General features: G+C 44.7%; 1 protein-coding gene across 5 annotated transcripts in view; it reads left to right on the forward strand.

Moving 5' to 3' along the window:
• The window catches only part of IGF2BP2 (insulin like growth factor 2 mRNA binding protein 2), a 178,137-nt gene extending 156,513 nt beyond the window's left edge, over positions 1-21,624 (forward strand). For 3 of the 5 annotated variants that reach the window (XM_037024253.2, XM_037024255.2, XM_073231965.1), the window contains 6 exons: positions 9,965-10,033; positions 11,122-11,238; positions 15,021-15,095; positions 16,596-16,727; positions 18,270-18,383; positions 19,773-21,624. In XM_037024253.2, the coding sequence (XP_036880148.1) occupies positions 9,965-10,033; positions 11,122-11,238; positions 15,021-15,095; positions 16,596-16,727; positions 18,270-18,383; positions 19,773-19,865 (600 nt within the window). In that variant the 3' untranslated portion in view covers positions 19,866-21,624. The remainder of the gene's footprint in view (positions 1-9,964; positions 10,034-11,121; positions 11,239-15,020; positions 15,096-16,595; positions 16,728-18,269; positions 18,384-19,772) is intronic. The other 2 variants (XM_073231964.1, XM_037024254.2) reach the window with 2 other exon arrangements.
• Positions 21,625-25,483: the final 3,859 nt, after the last annotated feature.

The raw sequence follows: 25,483 nt of genomic DNA on the forward strand, positions 1-25,483 counted from the left end.
GTGCTGGGCATCTGTGCGCAGACAGGGCTTCTGCTTCCTGCCCAGTTGCTTTGGGGTTTTATCTCCACTCCAAAATGGTGGAGCCCCGTTAGAGGGGGAGCAGCCAGGAGACTATTTATCTCCGTAAGGGGCCTCTGTGCTCCCTGCTGCCCAGGGGGTTAGAGTGCCCAGAGATCCCCAGATTCCCTGCTTCTGGGGTTCAGGGTCCCTGTCCTTTCAAGGCTTCCAAAAAGCAACCCACCCACCGGTCCCGCAGGGAAGGAGCGCTCAATATTCTTGGTTCCTCAGGCACTGGTCCCACGCACCCGCTCACCAGTCCCGCCGCCCTGCCTCCCTAGCACCGGGGTCCCTGTTCCCTTCAAGGATAATACTGTTTAATTTTAATTTTTAAGCATTTTCTTTCCTCCAGTGTTTATACTGCTTAGTTGGAAGAATCAAATTGGTGAGCATTACCTTAGCCACTCCTTTATTTTGAGAGGTGGTCTCTGGTATAGGCACAGCAGTGTGAGAATTCCTAGTAGCTCCCTGGGTTGTCTGTGGAGAGACAGGTATGACCCCACTATGCCATTCTGCCAACAAAATACAGACACAGACTTAGTCACAGGAATATACACATTCTGCAGTCTTGTTTACATATAGATCTTCTGAGTCATTTCAAAATCTTCATACTGTTTCTTTAGCATTTTATCCATTTTCCCCTAACCTAATGAATGGGGCCTGATATTGAGCTGGGGGGCAGGGTGGGCAGAGGGAGCTGGAGATGTGGCAAGAGGGATTGTGGCAGCTTCTGCAGTCATGTGGCTGCAAAAATAGGTACACACCCTCATATTTTTGCTGTGCAATTTGAGATACACCTCATCTCTTGGAAGAAAGACTGTGTATACTTCCTACAGAAGATAACCTCAAAAGCCAGGCTATTCTCTCAACCTCAGTAACAAATGGTGGGTGAAAATGCATAATAAAACAGACTGCTTCTAAAATTGATAATTAAAATAGGAGTCAGCAAACAGCTCAAAGGCCCACCACTTATTTTTGTGAGTAAGGTTTTAATGGAACACAGCCATGATGGTTTGCTTACATATTGTCTATTTGCTTTCCTGCCACTACGGCAGAGTTGCATGGATGCAGTAGAAACCCTATGAACAGCAAAGCTTAAATTACAGTTGACTCTTGATCAATGTGAGAGGTAGGGACACTGACTTCCTGTGCCATAAAATATCTGCATATTACTTTTGACTCCCCAAAAATTTAACTACTGAAAGCCTATTAAATAACTATAGTATGGCTCCATAGTCGATTAACACATATCTTGTATGAGTATGTATTCTTACAAAAAGTAAGCTAGAGCAAAGAAAATGCTTTTCAGAGTGTCACAGATACCCAAAAATTTTCCAATACATTTATTGGAAAAAATCCACATTTAAGTGGACACACGCAGTTCAAACCCATTGTAGTTCAACAGTCAACTGTATTTGGCCCTTTAGAGAACAAGTTTGTAGACCCCTGAACTCAAATGAGAGGTTTCCATGTGATAGCAGAATATTTTCTAAACTTGAACATCTTTGGCCATTTGGAAACTTTCCTTTATATCAGATTTTTACTGAGACAGTAGAATAACCATTTTACTAAAATATATAGTTCCTGTTGTTTTTAAAATAGATTTTAAGTAAAATTTCTTTTTTAAGCTAAAAGCCGTGTAGTATTGATCTTGATCCCATAGAGCAAGATGAGATTCTAATCCAGAGTACACAGTTAACCCCACTCTGCAACAGTATGGCTCCTGGGACAGCTGCAAGAGCTTACAAGCATGAAGGAAGCCCTCGCTAGGATATGCAGGACCTAGGACAGGTCCCCAAGGCCACACCTGCAGAGCCCACATTGCAGGCTTCTGGGCCTCACTGGTGTGCCCAGGCATTCTGAGGGAAGACAGGTTAGGGTGGAGTGGTGAGCCTACTTCAGTTACAAGGTACTGTTTTCCTGTCACAGAGGCAGTCAGATTTCCAGGAACCTCGAGTATTTCTTTGCTTTTATACATCACAAAACACTAGTGCTCTTGGTCTTGGCATCCAAAGGTCAGAAGTCTCTGTACCTCCTTCTAGCTGGCTCACAACAAGCATGAATTGGCCTCTAACCTCTTAAATTTTTAATGCATATGTATATGCATGAAAACACTATCCTTATTTTCTGGCTATAAAAGTAATACATTTGTAGTATTTATGAAGTAAGTAATACAGAAGTGTAGAAAGTGCAAGTTTTTTTCCAGCCTAGAAGGAACCAATGTTTCCATGTATACGGGTATGTGTATATGTATAATTAATATACATAAAATATTAAGTATGTCATATATATTAAATATATTCAAATTTTTCACTCTGTAATGGAAATTCTTAAATTATATATTATGTACAATATGTATACATTCTTTGGCTCAGCAATTCTGAGGAAATTTATCTTGGCTCTTATATCAAATGATTTCCTCAGAATTGCTGGTCCAAAGAATGTATAAATTATATATGATATATAATTATAAAATATGTAAATTATGATACATAACAGATTTTGATACAAAAATACTACTTTCCTTCCTACTAAGAGTATGTGACAGAGGGATTTTTTCCCCCTTACTCTCACTACCATTGTAATTATTCTTTGCAACATAATAACTTTAAAATATCACATGAGACTCAACATTTTTGTTTATTGGCCATTTTTCCCCCCCTTAATGAATTGTCTTTCTGCATCTTTTGCCCATCCGTCTACTGAGAGCCAGGCATATGAATCTCTATGCTATCACTTGCTATTTTTAACATCAGGCAAGCAATTTAACGTCTTTGCATCTTGATGTCCCTGTCTATAAGATGGGGGTAGCAATAGGGTACATATCATACAGTTGTTATGATGGTTATTAAATAAGACCTGCACATAGTAATTGCTTTGTAAATCTTTGCTGTTATCATTATCTTTATCTTCCATCTTAATGATTTGTAACAGCTGATTACATATGAAGGCTGTTAACCATTTGTCATGCTTTGAATATTTTCCCAACTTGTTTCACTTTGCCTTATTTGTGGTGTCTTGTACCATAATAATTTAAAATAGATATTTTTGAACAAATTATTGAATGAAGCAAAATGTAAACATTTCCCTTCAGCCTTCCTTCACTTACCCAAATATTACCCAACAACCACTCCCCAGAATTATAGCACTTTTATGTTTACACGTTTTTAAATGTTTTCTCAGCTTATATACAATCATATTATTCAGAAATACAAATGGAATCATGCTACAGACAGTGAATTACAAGATTTTTTTTAACTTATTGGGTATTTTTCCATAGCTAAACGTAATTCTTTAATAGCTACATAGTATTCCATTATATGAATTTAATGTTATTTTTATAACAGGCATACTATTTTTAGACATTTGTGTTGTTTCTAGGCTTTCTCTACTAAAAAAAGTGTCAGAATGAATATCTTTATATATGTCTTTAAACAAGTGTGTGAGTATATCTGAAGGTAAATTCTCTAAGACTGGATTATTCCATCAAAGGGTATATACAATTTAATTCTCAAATAATCCCTTCAACAGAATTCATGCAGAAATTTTAAGAATGAAGGTAGTTAAGTCAGTGATGTTTTATTTTATGGATTTCTGGCCTTTGATGTCATTATTAAGGAATGAGCCTTCTCCCATTCAAGACTGTAAAAATGTTCTCCCATGTTTTCTTACAGTAATTTTTAGTTGTTTGTTTTGGGGATTGTTGTCATATCTGTAATTCACAGGAAATTGATCTTGATTTACTCTTTGGGATAGGGAGCTACCTTTATTTTTTCCAGATGGATAGCTAATTTCCCCAAAATCATTTATTGAGTGATGTACCTTTTATCACACAATTTGAAATGTCAGCTTTGTCAGACATTAAACCTCCCCCCTTAGTCATTTTGCTGGACTCTGCACCATTCCAAGTCATTTTCTGTCTACACTACAATTGCTGTAGTTAGTTATATACTGTCTTTGACAATTTTAATAGCAGGATTATTTTTTTCTCAAAGAATGATTTGGAAGAATGACCATCTTTTACAATGCTTGGTTAAATTAAAGGATATACTGCAATTTTCTCTTCCTTTGAAGATTTGGTAAGATCCATACATGAAATCTGAACCTACCACCTTTTGTTTGGAGAAAGATCTTTTATAAGCTTTTTAGTTTCTTACAAGTTTTTTACTTGGTTTTGTTGATTTATATTTTCCTATAAAAACATTCATTTTATTTCTTCATATATATTGGCATGACATTGTGCAGAGCAGACTGACACTTTTTAAACCTCCACACTTGTGGTTATAGCTCTCTTAATTCCTAGCATGATGTATTTTTTGTTTTCTCTCTTTTTTTCTTAATCATATTTGTTAGGGCTTTTACTGTTTTTTAAATTTCTAAGTAGTGAAGGGCTTCTTTTTTATTCTCTTGCAATTGTATCCTGTACTTTGTACTCAGAGAATGTTATTGGAACATTTCTCATTTTTTGGCTTTCGTCATACATGATCAAATTTTGAAAATCATGGGCATTTGGAAAGGTGAGCTTCCTCTGATGTGTTCGAAGTTGTGTTTATAGCTATGAAATCAAGTTTCTAATTGGTGGCTTGTATCCTCTATATACTTTTTTTTATCTGTATGACATTAAGTTTTGAGAGAAGTTTACTGTTCTTCTGTGATTATGGTTTTGTTAAATTGTTTACAGATTTTACTTAATGTGTCTTAGTCATATTACTGTACAAGTAATCTGGAGTTTTAGTCCAAATTATTAACCTTTCCTTTTTTTTTTAATTTTGGTATCAATATAAAATCACATGGGCAACATTGTGGTTACTAGATTCCCCCCCTTATCATTACAGTCACTGTCCATCAGCATAGTAAGATGCTGTAGAGCATCTTCTCTGTGCTATTCTGCCTTCCCCATGCCTCCCCCCCATGTTATGTGTACTAATCATAATGCCCCTTATTCCCCTTCTCCCTCCCTTCCCATCCACCCTCCCCAGTCCCTTTCCCTTTGGTAACTGTTAGTCCATTCTTGGGTTCAGTGAGTCTGCTGCTGTTTTGTTCCTTCAGTTTTTGCTTTGTTCTTATGCTGCACAGATGAGTGAAATCATTTGATACTTGTCTTTCTCAGCCTGGCTTATTTCACTGAGCAGAATACCCTCTAGCTCCATCCATGTTGTTGCAAATAGTAGGATTTGTTTTCTTCGTATGGCTGAATAATATTCCATTGTGTATATGTACATCTTCTTTATCCATTCATCTACTGATGGACACTTAGGTTGCTTCCATTTCTTGGCTATTGTAAATAGTGCTGCGATAAACATGGTGCATATGTCTTTTTGAAACTGGGATCCTACATTCTTAGGGAAATTCCTAGGAATGGAATTAACCTTTCTTTCTTAACACATAATCTCATAATCCACAATTATTTAGACTTAACTTTTACTGGTTTTATTTGCTCACTGCAGAGTTTCTTGTGTTCTGTATCTTCCTAATTTTTGAGTTGTCTGAAGTACTTAAACAACTTTTTTTAGGCCTAGTACATAAGTAGTATAATTTCTAAGCCTTCCCATGTCTGAAAATGCCTTTCTCTTCCCCTCAAACATAAATAAAAGTTCAACTGGGTGTCTAGAAATTCCAGGGTCGTAGTTTCTTTAGAACAGTGAAACCATTACTTCTAGCATTTCATTTTTCAGATAAGTGTGCTACCAGCCTCATTCTTTCTTTCGTAGATAGCTTTTTTCTTCTGTCTGTAAATTTTTTCACTTTTGCAGTATTTTGCCTTTATTCTTGGGATTCAGAAATCTGAATCTGAGCCCTTTGAAACTGAAGATTCAAGTTTATCTTCTGCTTCTGTAATTAATTTTAGTATTGCTTCTCCCTCCACTTCATTTTTTCCTGGACTTTCCACTTCTTGGGTAGTAGATCTTCTCACTCTACTTTTTATATCTAATTCCCTTTTTGTTTGGCCTGGGTTAATCTTCTTATGTACTGATTGGCTTTTCAGGAGTGTCTTTCTATTCTGCAACTTACACAACCCCTTTGAGTCATGAATCATGCTTTGAATTAGTTCCCTGGTCTTTTCTCATAGTCTACTCACCTATTAAAGCACTGTCCTTTTGAATCTAAGAAATCAAATCAGACTTAAAAAAAAAACTCTTTCCTGAATTCTGCTGGGGTCAGTTGCTTGCCTTGCTCCCCCTTTTCATGATGCTCTTTCTCTATTTCTATCTAAAGAATTTTAACTGCCCATTCATATATTTAGATAAAACTCAACAGAGAGCATATTAGAATTCTTAGGGGAACTTTTCATGACATGTGCTGTGAACCTGAACCAATGAATTTTGAATGTTCCAGATGGGAGCAGTGTGGGGTGTAGTGGTTAAGATCTTGGCTCACAGAGTTAGACACAGGAGATCTGTGCTCTGCCTCTTACTAGCTTACCAATTTCTAGTCCCCACCAGCTCCTGAGGTTGTCCTGTGAGAACACACAGAGATGGATTAGCAGCTATCGGGAGGCACTTTGACAAGCTAGGGTAGAACTGTGCATCTTCTGTATCTTGGAAAGCTCTGTCCTTATCACCGATTCCTCTGGCCAAGTCCACTCCCCTCCCCATGGGCTCATGTCCATTCCCCTGGTTCCTAGGGAGAGCATCCACCATCTTTGCAATATGGCATCACTCTGTCAATACACCAAAGCTATTTAAATATTAGAACATAATTTGTACACCTGACCCTTGCCCTCCCCACTACTCCTTTTCTCATCCTCCCCTTTTCCCACCCACCCCCACCCCCCAATTTCTTCATGGTTCAGAATATCACCTAAATCATGCATCGTGATTATGGTCAGACATACAGTTTGGAACCAAGGACCCAGTAGTTGTTTCAGGAAAAGCAGGCCCAACTGTTTATAATTCCCTTTTTAATTTTCATGAATGCATTTGATATATACTCCTCTACTTACCCCTCAGCATAGTTAGGCATAGAGGAAAAGCAGGCACCAGTTTTCTTCAAGCTGAAAATTGAAAATGGTCCAGTGGATAATAATGACCATCACCCCTTGCTGCCTCTACTGGCAAGGGTAGGGCACACCTGGCTGGGTCAGCTTTTACGAGAACACCTCCTCTCCCCTTCCCCAATGTCATCATGCTTTTGAAACACTCAAAAAATAAAGTAGCTTCTTCCTCATAAAATAGCTTGGGACTCTTCACCTGGGACAGTGAAGCCAACTGCCATGTCAGGGTTGGGGTTCATACTGACCTCCCCGTCCCTGGGGCCTGGGTTCATTTGATGGCTACACCTGCTTTAAAGAGAACACATATTCACATCATCAACAGGTTATTTTTCTGGTCATTATGACTAAGCATTTGACTAAGAGGGAACCTATAACCCTCTTCTATTTGAGGTTATAGACTCCATGTAAGCTTGGGTGGATGGGAAATAGTATGCTCCAAGTCACACATTTCATTACAAGTAAGTACTCACTTAGCACTCATTAATTCAGTGCACACAACGCCAGATGATAGATTCTTCCATTCCTGAGACCTCTCTGAATGCACATAAGATCGTTCAGAGGCACCCATTGTTCTTATGGTCAAGTCCACGTTCAAACCAAGGCCCTGCTTGATCTCGCACTGCCTGGCTCCCATCGTATCCTGCTGTACACTCTTATTTGCATTCACCATACTGGGCTCTTTTCTGTTTTTCAAACAGGCCAACCCCTTTTTAGGACCTCCAAGAACCGTTATTATATGTTCCCTCCTCAGTGCCTTGGGTGGGGCTCCATCTCCATCACGGGTCCCTGCTCAGAAGTCCCCTCCTCCAAGGGTGTTCCTGGCCCAAGCCAGCTAAAGTTGCCATTGCTTCCCTTCCTCATGTCATCCTGTTCATTTCTTTCACAGTACTTATGTGGCCCCCCAAAAGATGTAAGACCCATGGCAGCAGTGACCTTTTCTGGCTTAGCAGTGTGTCCCCAACACCTAGAACAGTACTTTGCGTATGGTAGATGCTCAAATCTCTTGCATGACTGAATGAACAGTTGAATAACCCTCACAGCAATATTAGAAGATCTAAACCCATTATTTTAACGCATTTGTGGATGAGGTTCAGAAAGGCTCAATAAATTATTCCAACTTATATAGGGCTGGTGATTTAGACTCAGGTCTTCTGACTCCAAAAACCAACATATGCACAAAGGCAGAGAGAGCCTCAGCAACAAAGGAGGGAGTTCAGGCTTCCTTCCCTGCAGCAACTTCCCACTATAGTAACTCATGAATAAAAAGAGGCATGGGCAGTTAGTCCTGCTTATCCTTTTACAGCTAATTCTCTCCCCCAACCCAAGTGGTTGATCTCAGTTTGATACAATGGGAATATTTGAACCAAGAATAGGAAAACTGTGGCCTGTCTATTCTTGGCTTCACATGAATTTTGTAAGAAAAAGGCAAATCACAATTCAAAAGATTACTGCTCTGAGGGCTGAAGGGAGGGAAGGATCTCTTGTGAGAGGAGGGTGGAAGCATCCTTTCCCCAAAGCAGAGATTTGAGCACCCATCCTCCATAGCCCAGGACAGGGATCTGCACAGAGAAGGGTGTGGAGATGATGCTCTTTAAGAAAGAAGCAGAACTAAGTCAGCCTGACCCCCTCACTCAGCTTCCTTTCCAAAGTGGAGAACGTCAAGAGAACGCTGGTCTCATAGCACCCTCTTGTGAGCATGAGTGTCACTGCAGCCTCCTTACAAGTACGAAAGCAAAGGCTGGCAGCAGTACAGCCATGGTTCCCTTCCGTAAACAGAGCTTTGCCCCTGGCAGGTGCTGTGGGCACCTAGAGCACCCCTGGGGGATGCTACAGAGTTCTCATCTCTTCCTCCCCTGGGCCAGAAAGCCACTTGCCAAGCTCAGAAAGGGGAACTGTTTCATTTTGTCCCTGATGAGCCATGAGGTAGTTGTGAGCTGGAGCTCAGTCCAGCTGGAGAGTCAGGAGATGGAAGACACCATGAGTTCTGCTCAAGGGTCCTCAAATGAAGCTAGGTTCTCTAATTCCACGCGTCATCCCTGCATGTCTGACCGGTGCTGGAATGGTCTTCCTGAGAGGTCATCTTGTAGGGTGGGTATACAAGGGTTGACTCCATATCATGCTCAGAGCAGTGCACCTTTCCTGTGGCAGCAGACCAGTGTTTACAGGCCTTAGGAAATGCAGTTAGGTAGGCTTTGCTGACTCTGGTCAGTGTCTGCCCCATAAGAATATATAAAATCAGACATATTCCTCTCTGCAGGATTATTGTGAGGATTAAGACTTTATGAATAAAGTACCTGCCACAGTGCCTAGTACACAGTAGATATTCAGTAAAAAGTAGCTACTTTTTAAATGTTATTTTCCTAATAGCTCTTCTGTCTGCATCTGCCTTCCTATCCCCTGCTTCCTCCTCCCCATACTCACACACAATATTCTTATTCATTCCTTTCTTTCTTTCCAAATCTTTTTCAATTTCTCTATTCCTTCTGAAATTCTCTGATGGAACTCACTGATCTGACTGTCCAGGAGCATATTTGCGTGTCCTGAATAACTCTTAAGATGCTTAGCAATCTCTGTTCCTTTTAATTCACGATTTGTAATTCCCCAGGAAATACAAGCCACTGGCCCTGCCTCTCTCCCTGAGGGCAGGTTAAAAGCATGTGCACTCACTCCTGTGGTGTAAGCTCCTAGGAAGTCTGAAGCATGACTCAGCTTAGAGCTGACACACGTTCAGCCCAGCATTCAGTGCTCCAAGGGGAGTGCAGGGTAGAGGTGTGAGCTGTAAAGGGACAGACATGATAGGGGACCACACGATGTGCGGAGCCCATGTCACGTGTGGAACTCTTGCCTCCCCGGGTTTGGTGAGTGTCCCTGAGGGCCCCCACTAACCGACCAACCGCTTCTCTCATGCTGCAGACCCACTCCGGATACTTCTCCAGCTTGTACCCGCCTCACCAGTTCGGCCCGTTCCCGCACCATCACTCTGTAAGTGCCCTTCTGTTCAGCCCCATCTATTGCTTGGTCCCCTCCTGTGCCTGGCACCGCCTGATCCCTGGCAGACTGAGCAGTGACTATTCACAGGCAGAATGCTGGGTCCTGTGGATCCAGGTGATACATTCTTCAGGGCACAAGTGCACCAGAGTACCCCTACTCAAGTGTCAAGTGCACTAAAGGCCCTTCAAAGCCCAGTTCAACAATCCTGATTGTACTTGTGAATCCCACTGAGTAGGGAGGCAAAGGCGAAAATCAGCATAATTATATTAAAAAGCCTCAATAAGTGGGAAGTGAATACTGCCTCCCAACCTCAGCTGCTGATGTTACTGAGACAGGTTTCTTTTGAAACAGTGTTCTAGCCATTGCCCTGGAAACTTTGGTTAAAATACAAGATAATGATTAATGATACCAAAATAAAAAAAAATACAAGATAATGTATGGCTCAGGAAATATTCTAAGTTGCTAGTATAGTCTCTATAATATATGTAAACACACACATCTATAGAGAAGGAGAACTATAAATAGCTGTTTAAATCATTCGGGAGATTCTCTGCTGAAGGACCCCTGTGGCCTGCCCACGTCTGTTTGGGCCCACACCACGTGGTCTGGTCAAGGGCAGGTTCAGTTCAATCTGACACTACCCTGGGACAAATGCCTTTCCTGCTACACGACAATGAGTAGCTTCCCATTTCCTCTGATGAAGTGCCTCAGGACCCATCTTCAGGCCAGGTGTGCTTATTGATTGAGTTCTTGGATAAAGACACAGGAGAAGTGTGGATCACATTTGTTTGACAGAAAACCCATGAACAGCCAGCTTTCTGCACCCAACAAATCCAGAGCTGCTCAGGAGGAGCTGCTGTTTGACAGTCACGTAGTGCCACCCACATTCAGGTTCATTCTTCAAGCATCTCACCTGCGGAGCCCTAGGCCACAGAAGACTCCAGCGTACCAGTTCAGCCATTTCCAGGGTAGTGAAACCATCCTACCAGGTGGCTCAGGTTGATGCTTAGTACCTGTTAAGTGCCTGAAGGAGCAACCTCCAGGGGAATGATCTTTCCTGTCTTGTCTTGCCCTTCTAGTATCCAGAGCAGGAGATTGTGAATCTCTTCATCCCAACCCAGGCTGTGGGTGCCATCATCGGGAAGAAGGGGGCACACATTAAACAGCTGGCTAGATTCGCCGGGGCCTCCATCAAGGTAAAGCTGCTCTTAGCAGCCACCTGTGTTCCACCCTCTTCTTTCACCACATTCCTACCCCATGGTCTTTGTTCCTTCTGTCACTTCTGGGCAGTGCTTACACCATCCAGGGACGCAATCCCACTGGATGTGGAAAATGTGCCTCCAGGACTAGTCCCATCTCCTCTCATCTTTACCTCTCTTCTTACCCTTTTTTGTTCAACTAACAACTGAGTTAGAAAAATATATTAGTAACAAATAAACCAATCCAGTCCTCTTTGGGTTCCCATTATCTTCTTCTCTCGAGAAGATAAAGTAAAGAAAGACTGAGGCTTTTTCCCAAGCTAAGGGAGTGGACTTAAGTGAAGTGATAATTTATACTTAGCAGTTATCAGTGCTTTGACCCTTTAGTTAGTCTCTGCTCTAAAAACCTTTGAATTTTGAAAAAGTCATTGAAAGAAAAACTCTTTGAAAAGTGGTGATCAAAACCTGTGGATAAACAAAAGCTGGTGACCTGACTTGACACACAGCCCTGGGACTGAAGAGAGAGGCTCAGGAAGGCAGGCACCTAATTTACTGACAGCTGTGAGGGCAGACATAGCTGCACTTACACACCCCCTCCTGCCTCCTCAAGCACAATGTGAAGAATCGTCAGAGAAGCTGAAAGGGAAGGATTATTCCGCCCTGGTCCCTCTCCAAGCCCAGCTATCAGCTCTGACTCGCGGGCAGAATGCTGAGCACGTCCCAAGCTTCATGAAACACTTTTGAAAACAGAGTTTCTGTTGTTACGTAAAATAATTTGCTACCATGGGACAACCCGGAATTCTGAACAAGAAGTCTTATGACTGGGAAAGAGAGAGTGCTTACGCTTCTCCCCAGGAAGAGCTGGAATTTCTCCCACAGCGAGTGCTCTGGAGAAGAAATAAAACAAAACATGCTGAGGAGTGCAGAACAAGGATTGCAGTGAGACCATGAAAGAATTTTATTTAGGTAAATCGTTTCCCCTCTCAGGCCTCATTTATCTTGCCTGCAAAGTGCAAAGACGGGATAAGAGCCGCGAGGCAGGTGGCCAGTGGTTCAGCACACAGGTGCCTTCACAAACCTGCCACAGGTGAGGCCCCAGCACTGACAGCATTTAGTATCAGTTCTGTTGACCTGAGGACACTGAGCACCTGCTGGAGCTCACTGCCGAACTTTGACCAAGTTATCCTATTTCTGGTCCAGTGTTTTTTCCACTGTAGCAACCCAAGTGCTATACACTGGAATCATTCCTAGTAGGCCTTTAAGAAAGTAAGGTGAGATCAGTCCTGTGGGCTTCAGCCCACAGCATCCACCTCCCTTCTGTGTCCCAGCAGGTTGAGCGGTGGCATGTCACTTGCTTATGCTTTCTGTGATGGGCAAAGACAGCAGGGTTGGACCAGGGGACATAATGAGCTGATAATTTCCAGTCATTTTTTTGTGCTGAGCCAACAACCTGCTCAGAAAACCAGGGAAAACCAGGAAAGCCAAATATTTGTGAGAGAAGTTTTCTACTTTTAAAAAATCAATCTGGTTTTTGCTAGATTGCCATATTTTCAACAGGTCTCTGCAAAGCATCTGTTTCTAAAGCAAGGTAGGTGATCTAATTACAGAGAACACCCCCCATCCTGTTTGGCAGTCTTGTGGGACCACAACTAGAGGCACATTTGAAGCTGCCAGGGCAGGGAGAGAGCATTGCACTCCTCTGCGGGAGCAGAGTGCTGGGAGGGAGAGGGCTGAGCTAAGACTGGGGAGTTGTACCCCTAGAGATGACTGAGTCACAAGAGCTTGGCTCACCTTGCCTGCAGAGCATCTAGGTCAGCAGGCTCCAGAAGGCCACACAGCATTCCTGATCCTGCTCCAGCGCTGCTCACGCTGTGATCTTGGCAGTCTCCTCATGTCTCTGGGTCCCGTTTGCTTTAGTCATAAAATGGGGTGCTCATTCCTGGTCCTCTCAAGGGAGTCTGCCTGTGGAATGCCACTGCGTAACTGCAGGAGCATATTGTGTAACTCTCATACCTCTGGTGTGGGCTGATGAGGGTTGGGCAGTAGAGAGACAGGGAGTTTCTTTCAGAATCTGAGCAAGACAGCCTGAGTCATTAGGAAGTAGACAGTGATGGCTGAACTGATTTGGTCAACATGAATCATGAATTAGTCTCTCAGCTCTTCTCAATTTGGGTGGGTAAGATCTGGGAACCACCAGGTCCATGCTCTAGTCTCTTACTCTTAGAGATAAGGAACAGATTTAATGCTGACTGTGGTCTGGAAGCAGACATGACCGTTCCACCAGTGGTCTCCACAGCCCGTCTGTGAGCAACCTGCCAGAGGGTCTCAGTCCTCTGGACACACTATGGTCTGTTTATCCGTTGAAGTTGAAGGCTGGCAGACCACCCACAGCAAAGGGAACTCCCCCAAGAAGCTTAGTGGCTGGCAACCTGTGTCTCACGTTCATTCTCATTAGGCGAAGTAATCAGAGCCAGAGACCTCTTTGAATCTCTTAGAAGGATTCCTCCTTCCAGAGCAGGGCATGGATCAGGGCACCCTTTGGATGTGTCCTCACAGTAAGGCTGGGATGGCAACACAGGACTGAGGTCCACAAATGGAGCCTGGCTTAAGGAATGTACATAGAAAACTAGATTAAACCTGATAGAGGTAGCAGTCTTCCTGGACACAGTGATCCAGAGATGATAAAGTTGTAAACGCATATATGATGAATTATTTCACTCTGAACAGCTTGCTTCTAAAGGATGGTGCCTCCCTTGAGCCATTAGTTTTGTTTTGCATTAGAAATACTGTGACCCTTTAATTGACCAGTTTTTTTTTTTTTGTATTTGCTCTTAGTAGGCTTAGAACTGAGTCTGAGGCCCACTGAGGCAGGTATATAGGACCTGAGGAGACGCACTGTTTACTAACGTCAGTCCTGGCTCATTCCTAAATTATCTGGTGTACTTCTAACTCATTTTACTTTAAATTAACTCTAGTTTTGCTATATTGTGTTTACTTTTAAAGCTACCTTAAGGGTTTTTGAAATAAGGCAAGGTGTGCCGAAAAAAATATGTAATGCGGATCTAACAGAAATTGCTTGCTTAGCCCACCAGTCGTGTTACAGAAGAGTGCAGACTCACCAGACTCTAGTGAGAGTTAGGAGGCAGCTTTGACCTTGCCAGGTTCAATCTCCACATTTCACAGATGAGGTAGTTCAAGCCCAGGAAGGGGAGGGATTTGCAGAGCCAACACTAGACTGCAAGGTGTCCTCATACCTGCTCTGGTGTTGTCAGACTGATCTGTGTGCCATGGAGGAGCTCGTTCTAGTTGCACCTGCTCTAGTTCAACTGTCCCTTGCAGCTGACTGCCTCTGTGAGCTAAGAATTAGAACCAGGGTTCCTTTCCTGTAAGCTGGTTCCACTTGTGAATGACCTGTGGACTAGCTCTTCCTCCGTCTGGGCCCTGGGTGGGTTGGTGGAGCCCTTGTGTCCCTCTTCCTAGGTCCCTTGACTTCCTTGGCTCAGTGAAAAGGGGCCAGGCCTTATGTGCTTGGGGCAGGGACGAGCATTAACACTGGCCTGCTTCCTGGGTGGCTGAAGACCCAAATCTGATCCCGGACACTGTGATCATAACTTTCTAAGACCCAGAGTGGAAGCAGCAGGAGTCCGATGAAGCACCAGGTGCAAAGGCAAAGCCCTATGATCTCTTCCTATTGTGCGTACGTCCCACTCAGACGAGAAAGAATTGCTTGGGGAAAGCGGCCAAGCAACAGCATTTTCCTCTTTCCCTGTAAACTGCAGATTGCCCCAGCAGAAGGCCCAGACATCAGTGAAAGGATGGTCATCATCACCGGTCCACCTGAAGCCCAGTTCAAGGTCAGTGCCAAGGCTACTTCAGCCCTTGCAGGCCCCGGGCACAGGACAGCCTGTTGGGTAGCTATGGGCCTTCAGCAGCCACTGCCTCAAAGGCCCATTCAAGACTCTTCATTCAAGGAGCGCAACCTCCATTTCCCTTCCTGCTCCTGCTCACTAGTTTCAGACTCAGCCTGTTTTGTCCACTGTTCCAGGCTGCTTGGAGCCCTCCTTCCCTTCTCTCCCATGGGAAAGCTGGCCATCTGTTGGTACCCAGTTCAGTGGCACTCACTCTGGGATATTTCTGGTCCCTGAGCTGTAGTTTTGAGGATGGATGTCTCAGACTCATGTAGTCATTTATAACCTTCAAGCTGTGGCATGAAACATGGGCTGAGAGGGGAAGGAACATGGGCAGTTAGAAGCTGTTTGGTGGGACGCACTGTTTTGTTTTCCCTGTTATCCCCAAGAAAATCATAACTTGAGTTTTCTGAAAGTCATTTAGAAAACATTTATAACTGTAATCCTTATCAGTAAAAGTATTTAAAGTTTGAGAAGAAAAAGTTAACACAATGTGGAAACATTCAGGAACAGTAACCCTTCAACTCGTGATTGGATAAACAAAATGCAGATAAACAAAATGCACAATAGCACATTATTCCACCATAAAAAGGAGTGAGGTTCTGATGCATGCTACAGTGTGGGTAAACATAAAAAATATTATGCTAACTGAAAGGCAGACACAAAAGGCTACATATTACATGATTCATTTATATCAAATGTCCAGGAAAGGCAAATTCATAGAGAAAGAATAATAGTTGCCAGGGGTGGGGGGTAGAGAGGAACTGCGACTGACTGCTAATAGGTGTGGGTTTGTATTTGGGAGAATGGAGTAGAAATGTTCTGCATAGTGACGGTAGTGGTATCACACAGTGAGTAAACTAAAAATCCCTGGAGTGTACACTTTACTTTAAAATGATCAATTTTAGGTTGTATGAATTATACCTCAATTTTTTTTTAAAGTTTTTAAAAAAAGAATGGTAACCTTTTGGGTACACTGGCTCTGGAGATCACCATCAAAAAGCAAATCCTGTCACCACCACCCTTATCTCCATCCTTTAATAACCAGACGTCTGAACTCCATACTGTTGGGGAAGGAAGTTAAGAATTCCCTGAACAAACTTACCGAACTAAACACTTAAGAGGCGCTGGGGTATGGGAAAAAGATGTATCATTCTGCCCTGTCTCCACCCCATTGCCTCCAGCCCTACACACAGAAAGCTTCCTAGGGGAGGTGATCATGTGCAAACCCGGGCACAGTTTGCCAAGTGCACTCACTGGAGGCGCCAGGACAAGCATCCTGCCGGGTCTGGAAGCAGCTGAAGCAGGCACACAGTCTGTGTCCGGCCCACTTGCAGTGGGGCTTGGCACGTGCAGTTCCCTGGACTCACCAGTTCCCGTAGCAGCCCTGCTAACTCAGGCTGACTGGCGGCTGACTGAGGGTCACTAGTTGTCTTATTCTCTCAGGCCCAGGGGCGGATCTTTGGGAAACTGAAAGAAGAAAACTTCTTTAACCCCAAAGAAGAGGTGAAACTGGAAGCCCACATTAGAGTGCCCTCTTCAACAGCTGGCCGTGTGATTGGCAAGGGCGGCAAAACCGTGAGTTTGCTGTGAGCCGGCTGCACTCCTGAGAGGATCCCCTGCCCTAGCCGGACTAACTTCCTTCAGATCCCATTGGCTCCTCAAGGACAAAACAATTAGCATCATTCCAGAGCTGAGAGCTGCAAATCCATGCTACTGAGCCAGGCACTGAAAACACCAGGGTCTCATGCCCAGGAACACTGCATCATGGCTACATGTTGGGCAGAGGAGGCCTGTGATCCCTGCAGAGACAGGCTGCCTCTGCCCCATTACCCACACCTGGCAGCAGAATAATGGGAAGAGATGCACACGGAGTATGCCCACCTGGCAGATCCATCGTCTCTATGTCACACCCAGAGGCCTGTGGGGTCCAGTGTCCTACACTTTGCTCTGATTTTTCAAACTATCCTGACAGATGCGGGCTCTGACTCCCCCTCCTGCAGATTTAATTTGGCTATTTCCCAAACCTGGCCATCTGCTAAGTAGGAGCTAGTTTAGCAATCGGGTGTGGGTGAGAAGGAAATACTTTTTAAAAAAACAACCAAGGTTTTCAGGTTGAAGGTGGCACCAACAGTGTAATCTGAAATGGCAGAGGCTCTGCAAAGCCTGTGGGAACGTGCAGAGGGTCTCTCCCCACCTGGCAGGTGTGACCCCCGAGAGGTCCCAGCAGTGCCCATGCACCTGGCAGGTCAGTGTCCAGTGGCAGGAATGTGAGGGTCTCTGGAGCCCTGTGCGTGTCATCATCCCAGGGCAAGTACACCAAGCTCTAGGCACGTTGGAATGTAGTAGGCAAAAAAAGAGCAGACTCCTGAGCCCTTCAACATCTTCCTGGTCATCTTAGAACCAGTCCCTGAATTCTGTGCAACCCTCAGAGACCATCAGATTGTCCAGTAAGCGCATTTTAGGCCTGCCTGTGTGCTCAGCACCACACCTGGGGCTGGGTGAAAGCCCTTGGGCAGCGTAGTCTTTTTGAGGCTGGTGAGTAGGAGCACCATAGCTCAGGTAATGGGTTTTACATTAAAGGGGGAGATCAGCATGGGCTGGAGGCTTCATGGAGGAGTGCCTGGGCTTGAACTCAAGAGGCAGAAAGAAAAGATAGCAATCCAGGGGTAGGAAGAGCATAAGCAACTCGAAGGTAGGAATGAACAAGAGCAGGGAACAGAGCAGGACCTGATTAGACAGGAAAGTTTACTTTAGTGTGTCAGGTGAGAGGCTCATGGTTGGCACCGAGGAAAATATGTCCTGTAGTGATTTATAATAATCCCTGGATTATTGGGAAGCCTGGGATCACTTACTCTAAGCAAGTTCAGGAACCACAATGACAGGAACTCCAGAATAAGAATTCAGCCCCAGAAGCAGCTCCATGGGGTCAGGGGCTGGATTCTCTTGCTCTGTCATTGAGCCCTCCAGGGCCCTGACCAAGAAGGTCCCACATGCCCCAGTGCAGGGAAGCCCCAGAGGTGCCCTAGTTTCAAAGAAAAGAGAGAGTCGCCAGCCACCTTGCCCTCCACTGCTCCCCCACCCCCACTTCCTCCTGAGCCTGCTCTTCTTCTGTCGTAGGTGAATGAACTGCAGAACTTAACCAGTGCAGAAGTCATCGTGCCTCGTGACCAAACACCAGATGAAAATGAGGAAGTGATCGTCAGAATTATTGGGCATTTCTTTGCTAGCCAGGTACCTGTGCTGTGAGGGCCTAGTCTCTCCTGCCAATCTCTTTTCAGTTCTCTGAGTTCTTGGTGGCCTGTCAAGTGACCACAGGCCCTGCACACACCCCACCACCTCAACCCCCACACACAGATGGAACCTCCCTGTGGCTCTTCTGGGATGGCCTACACAGCAGGGAAAACTGTGCCACGCCTTCTCACCACTGCTCTTCCCTGGGCATGCTAGAGAGCTTGAGGAAGAGTGTAGAACTCTGGAGTCAAGCCAGGCTCATCTCAAGCCCCTGAAATGCTTTTGTGTGAGATCTCGGTCCCTGGCTTTCCTCTCCTCCCCTTAGGCCCTCCTCTTCTGGGGTCCTCCCAGGCCCGTCCCAGCCTTCCCCTGCTGGGAACCAAGTACGGGCAAGGACCTGCCCATGGGGGTCCCCAGCTGGGCCCAGAAAACCAGCCTGAACCAGGGTGCCCAAGTCTCACTAATAAGAGTTAAATGAGCTCATCACAGGAGGCCCTCATTTCGCTTTCCTCCCCCTCTCCCCATGACGCCTCCATCAGGACACAGGGCTCCACACAGCTTCTCCTCTTTAATTTGGAAGGGCCAGTCCCTCAGCATCATGTAGCCTGCTTCTTTTTGATGCTTTTTGTTGGTTGGTTTGGGATAGAACAGTCTCGGTGTTTGTCCTAAACCAGCGAAGGCTGGCCGTCTAAGCTTGCATGGAAGAGCTGAGCAGTCAGCTTGCTCTCTCAACGGTGCCTTTGCCGGGAGACCCCAGGCTGGGGAAGAGCCCCAGGCCCTCTGAGATTCCTCCAGCCAGTCCCAGCCACTCCCAACTCTGCTGCTCTTCCATCCCAGCTCCTCCAGTGCCCTGGGAATGGTTCTGAATCACCAGGTTCCTGCAGGAGTTCAGTGTGCAGGGTTCTCCCTGCAATGGGAGCACCAGGGTGGGGTGAGAGGTCAGGTTTGGGTTCACATGTTTTCTCCAGCCGGGGCCAGTTTCTCACTTCCTCCCACATCTCATGTACTGTCTTTCCCAGCAATCTCACTAGTAACTCTGGAAAGGTGCATGGGCTAAGACTGGAAGCCAAGGTGTGTGTAGTCGGCAGGGGAATGCTTTCTGACCTCTGCCAGGCTCCCTGGCTTATCTGCCCAGCAATGAGGAAGTCTTGACTTCCTACCCCCTTATCCTCCACCTAGCCGCCTTGGGGAGGGGATGGGGGTGAACTCCGCTCCTTTACTTCCAGACAGAAAAGGCCCCAAGAGTAAGAGAGTAAGGGCCTCAGCGGGTAGAGGACACTTTCCTGAGCTGCCTCCCTCCCCCAAGTCCCACCCCTCCCCCACCCCACTGCTTGTCCTCAGAACTGGGTTCCTTTTTTTCCCCTGTCCCCCTCCTCTCCCTTGCTGCAGACTGCACAGCGCAAGATCAGGGAAATTGTACAACAGGTGAAGCAGCAGGAGCAGAAATATCCTCAGGGAGTCGCCTCACAGCGCAGCAAGTGAGGCTCCCACAAGGCACCAGCAAACCACGGATGAATGTAGCCCATCCAACACCTGACAGAATGAGACCAAACACAGCCAGCCAGATCGGGAGCAAACCAAAGACCATCCTGAGGAATGAGAAGTCTGCGGAGGCGCCAGGGACTCTGCAGAGGCCCTGAGAATTCCTTGGGGCCGGGAGAGGGGCAGGGAGGACAGCTGGGTTCCCGGCCCAGCCTCCTGCCTCCCCGGGGCCTCTGCAGGCTTCCCAGCCATCCACTTCACCATCCGCTTGGATCTCTCCTTAACTCCCACCACGCTATCCCTTTTAGTTGAACTAACATAGGTGAACGTGTTCAAAACAAAGCAAAATTCACACCCTTTTCTTTTTGTGGAAATTGTCTCTGTACATGTGTGTACATATTAGAAGGGGAAAGATGTTAAGATATGTGGCCTGTGGGTTACACAGGGTGCCTGCAGCGTTAATATATTTTAGAAATAATATATCAAATAACTCAACTAACTCCAATTTTTAACCAATTATTAATTTTTTTCCTTTTAAAGAGAAAGCAGTCTTTTCTGGACTTTAAAGTCGTTCTTTGGGAGGTCTGCTGGTTTAGGAAGGAGCTTCAAGGCCACCCACATAAAATTTACCCGGCGGGAAATCTCGAAAGGACACTCACAGCAGTTCTGGATCACCTGTGTATGTCAACAGAAGGGATACCGTCTCTCGGAAGAGGAAACTCTGTCTCTTCATCCCTGCCTAGCTCATACACCCATTTCTCTTTGCTTCACAGGTTTTAAACTGGTTTTTGCATACTGCTATATAATTCTCTGTCTCTCTCTGTTTATCTCTCCCTTACCCTTTCTCCCACCCCTTCTTCTCCATCCCTATACTTTCCAGTGCCCTTCTCCCTCTGTCTCAATTCCCAGTACCTACGCACCCCCTCCCCAACCAGGCAAAGCAGTGCTCTGAGTATCACATCACACAAAAGGAACAAAGCGAAACACACAAACCAGCCTCAACTTACACTTGGTTACTCAAAAGAACAAGAGTCAATGGTACTTGTCCTAGCATTTTGGAAGAAGAAAACAGGAACCCACCAAACCAACCAACCAAACAGAAAAATTCCACAAAGAAAGAATGTATTTTGTCTTTTTACATTTTGGTGTATAAGCCATCAATATTCAGTGAAGTGATTTCTTTCTTTTTAGAAAAATGTGGAGGAAAATAGCAATTTACACGAGGTCGTTGGCCCAGGGCGTTAAATTTACAGATTTTTTTAACGAGAAAAACACACAAAAAAAGCTACCTCAGGTGTTTTTTACCTCAGCACCTTGCTCTTGTTTTTCCCTTAGAGATTTTGTAAAACTGATAGTTGGAGCATTTTTTTATTTTTTTAATAAAAATGAGTTGGAAAAAAATAAGATATCAACTGCCAGCCTGGAGAAGGTGACAGTCCAAGTGTGCAACAACTGTTCTGAATTGTCTTCCGCTAGCCGAGAACCTATATGGCCTTCTTTTGGACAAACCTTGAAATGTTTATTAAAAAGAAAAAAAGATGACAAAGAAAAACAGAGAGAGAAAATATTGGAGATGTCCTGAATTCCAATAGGGTACGCGCCATTAGGGCTTTTTGCGCTAAAGGATGAACATGTACTGGTTCATGTGAACAAGCCATTTTACCACCAGACTGCAATGCCAGTTTCCTCTACTGCAAACAGTGTTCTGTGACAAAAACAAACAAACAAACAAAAAAAGAAATATATCCAGCTAACAAGATCCTGGTGTGTTGGTCTCTTATTTTACTAAGCATTGCCCATCCCAAAGTGTCAGCTGAGTTCTAACTCTTAGGGGACTGAGGAAAGCAGGCAGCTTACACCATCAGGACTGGGAAGCTGCCCTGATGAGGCTGGCTTCTCCAGGAAGGTCTTCGGGAGAAGCTCAACCAGGTCAGTGGTGCTCAAGCTGTGCTCCCCGGACCATAGTATCTATCACATGGGAACTTGTTAGAAATGCAGATTCTTAGGGTCCTCAAGTCAGAAATTGAAGGTGGGACCCAGCAGTCTGTTTCAGAAAGCCCTCTGAGTGATTCCTATTTGTGCTCAAGTTCGAGAACTGCAGAACTAGAGAGATGGCGTGACTACCTATCAAGCTAGGTAAGACCAGGCCCTGTCTTTAAGGAACTTTAAGCCTAGCCAGGGAAAGTCTTTATGTGGGGAGAAGGGAAAGGATAATATGCTGACAATTCAGGGGAAGAGGTACTTCACCCCTACTCAGAAACCCAATTTGAAGTATTCCAGATCAGACAAAAGCAAGCAGCCCTGGATTGGAAGGACGGTACTGTGCTTGGCACTCCCACACACATGCTGCGGGAAGGACAAGAATGGTCCTGCTCCATTTCTGACCCTGCATCTGTGGACCTGGGGATCTACTAAAGTGGGAGCATTAAAGTCCCAGCAATCTCAGGAGTGCAGAACTGATAGATGACTGCCAGAGGTAGTCAGTCAGGCTTTCTGAGGGGACAGTTCATTGCAGCAGGGAGAGATGGAAGTGAACTGATGGGATTCTAAAGCAGTCATGTTCCCTTAACAAATTCTGGAGGTTCGTGAAAGCACTTACATTTGTTCCTCACCAATGTCCCATCTCCATTTCTGATTTTCCTAGTATTTTAACAATTTCTGTAATCTAATTTTACTCTGAAGGTTTTGTGGGATCTAGATACCAACCGTTTCTCTCGCTGCTCTGGGTGGCATGAATAAAGGGCAGAGACAAACCATCCCTTCATGTGGCCATTAGAAACCCTGGTACCAAAGGCTTTACTGCCCCTCCTCCCAGTTAGGACTCAAGCCCATGCCTTCCAGACAAAAGAAACACACCATAGGCTGACAGCCCAAGAAAAGCCATAGGGTTCTTGGCAATCAGGGTTATTACTGAAAGCCATTCCCTGGGTTGGGGTGTTCTTGTCAGACACACACAGAGAAACAGCACATCTTTAAAGGAAGAGCTTTAAATATAGGCCTAAGGGCTTGGTAATAAATTTGTCAAGATGAGAGGAATCAGGGTGGGAGGAGACACAGGAACCTCCAGAAATGTACCCTCTTGGCTTTGCTGCTCAGGTTTCACTCCCTGGTGCCAGAATTTGAGGTTTGACTCTAGTTCTTGAACTGCCCGTTTCCAGAATATTTATCTTGGAACATGTGACAGACAGGGAAGGCAGTGTTGAGATGATGCCTGACTCAACCTGGTAAAAAGCACCCAGAAGTTGTCCTAGGGTTGCAGAAACTAAGTGGGGCCATGTGGAGATGTTCTTCCTACAGCCCATTTTCTGAGAAACCAGGTGCTGCATTATTTAACATGTGGTTTCAGTTCAGCCGAGCTTCCCAAGGGCAGCACCAGCATGCTACCCTTCCATTACAGCCAAAGGCCTGTCCCATCGTAACTGTAAATAAGAACAGCTCCATGTGGCACAGTGAGCTCTCATGACTATGACAAACTATTCATTTCTTCTGCTATAAATCTCAAGACTTTTCCTTTCTTGACAAGACATCCTGACATCCCAGGAAGTCCTAATCACATGATTTTATGCAAAATAAAAGGATACTTGTCAAATGACAACTTAGGTCAACAGCAAAGTGCTTATTCATTAGCCAACACAACTCAAAAAGCCCCTCCCTCTTCGTGGGTTCCCCTGGAAACAGTGGTTTCAATGTACTAACCTCTCCGTATACTTGGTAAGTAAGCCTGAACATCCCTTCTGCCCTAGTTAATCCCCCCCCCACCCCCGTCCCCAACTGTACCTCAGCACATTCTTGTTGCCTGCAACATAAACTCTGGAAATTGGTTGCAAGTTAGAAGAGGATGCCAGCACAGAGGGAGAATTTAAAAAGGAGAATCCACAGAATAGTCTGAAATTTGGAGGTGTTTCAACAAAGACCCAAAGGAAATGATAATCCCTAGACAGAAAGAAGGCATCTTGACAAATCAGGAGGCAGGGCAGGGAGAAAACAATGGATTTCTAAGGGAAGCAGGTGAGACTAACCTGGCATCAATTGGGATCTGAATGACTCAGTGGCTGAGTAAGCAGATGGGATAAAGACTTGAAGAGTGTGAAAAGTATCTGGCCTAGGCTCAATCATACATCCCTGCAGAAGTACGTGGACAACAGAGGCACCCCCAGGTTAACCATTGTGAAGGAAGCCCAGAACTGCAGGTATTTAGAAACTAGCTTAAATTTACATGCATCCAGATCTCTGTCTTAAACCTTCATGGAGATTTCTTTGGTCTGCTACTGCTAATGTCTAATAACACTGCTGGCAAATTCCCCCGATGTTTACTGTCAATTGCTGCTGCTAGTTTTATTTCCTCTCTACATTCCCCTTAAGGTTGCTGATGAACTTAAGACTAACTTCATATGCAGGTTAATTTTCTAGCTCACGTCAGCCACATAAAGTTCACTATCTTTCTTAGAAGCCAAATGAGTGCTCTTAATAGCTCTTGCTCTCAGAACAGCAAGCATGGGAAGAAAACTTCACAGAACAAAATTATATTCCAACTTCACCTCAGTACCCTCAGTACCCCCTGTAGTCTCTTGTAAAAGCAATGATTTATTTGGTCATTGATTCAAGGCACTTGGTTTGTTATCATTTTAAGGCACTGCCTTTAATCTCTAAGATGGGTTCACAAAAACAGTGAAGTATAATCTCATTTGTCTCCCATAACCTCTAGTGGGCAAAAACTCTGAATGAAAAACTAAAGTCAATCTGATCCCTATTTCAATTTATCTATGTAATTCCAAAATTTTCCAGTATGAAAGATTCACTGACTTCTGACTCATGAATATCCCTCACTTTCCCATAGTTAAAAAACTACTCCAGCCACCCTCAGTGAACTTGGTAAAAGCTATCCTTAATTCTAGATTCACAGAACAGCAGTGTTGCAAAAAGACCTCAGAAGTCATTCAGTCCACTTTCCTAATACGGACTAATGCCCTCTGAAATTTCCAACTGACCCCCCTCCCCCCCCCCACTGGCACCAGGAAGCGCAGTCCAGCCTACTGGTTCTGCCTTCCGCTGCTCTCCCTACAACCACCCCCACCCAGTGTCTGCTACACCTTACTGAGGACAACTCTCCTAATGTTTGAAGATGTTGTCTTGTTCTCCCTTCTCTGTTTCTCATCTCTGGGGATGATTGGAGGAGCTGCGAAAAAGGAGAACTGGCCTTCTCTCAGCTTTAAAAATCATAAGGAATACAGCCCCCAGCCCCTGCGTCAAAACACCTTCGAAAGCCACAGTAGCTGGTAGTGGGCAAGATGCTGCAGAGGGAGCAGCCTGGTACCAGATCTCCCTTTCCACTACTGGAATCTCACTTTTTTCAGGAAAGTAAGAGAAAACTCAGGGCCAGAAGTTTTTCCCTGCTTGCTCTACCTATACAGTAGCTATATAACCTTGTGTCCATCACAGCTTCTTAGAGACTGGTCTCCACCTGTGAAGTATAACTTTGAATACAACAAAGTATTTTGTTCTAACTGTTGTATAAGAAGGCACTCCAAGTCAAAAATACCTTCTGGTTAGCAGCCTTCCAATAGTCCTTACAGTTTCTCATTGTGCATCAAAAAATACAAAAACTTAGAAGAGCACCA

Source organism: Manis javanica, chromosome 3 (genome assembly GCF_040802235.1).
Source record: "Manis javanica isolate MJ-LG chromosome 3, MJ_LKY, whole genome shotgun sequence".
Lineage (NCBI taxonomy): Eukaryota > Metazoa > Chordata > Mammalia > Pholidota > Manidae > Manis > Manis javanica.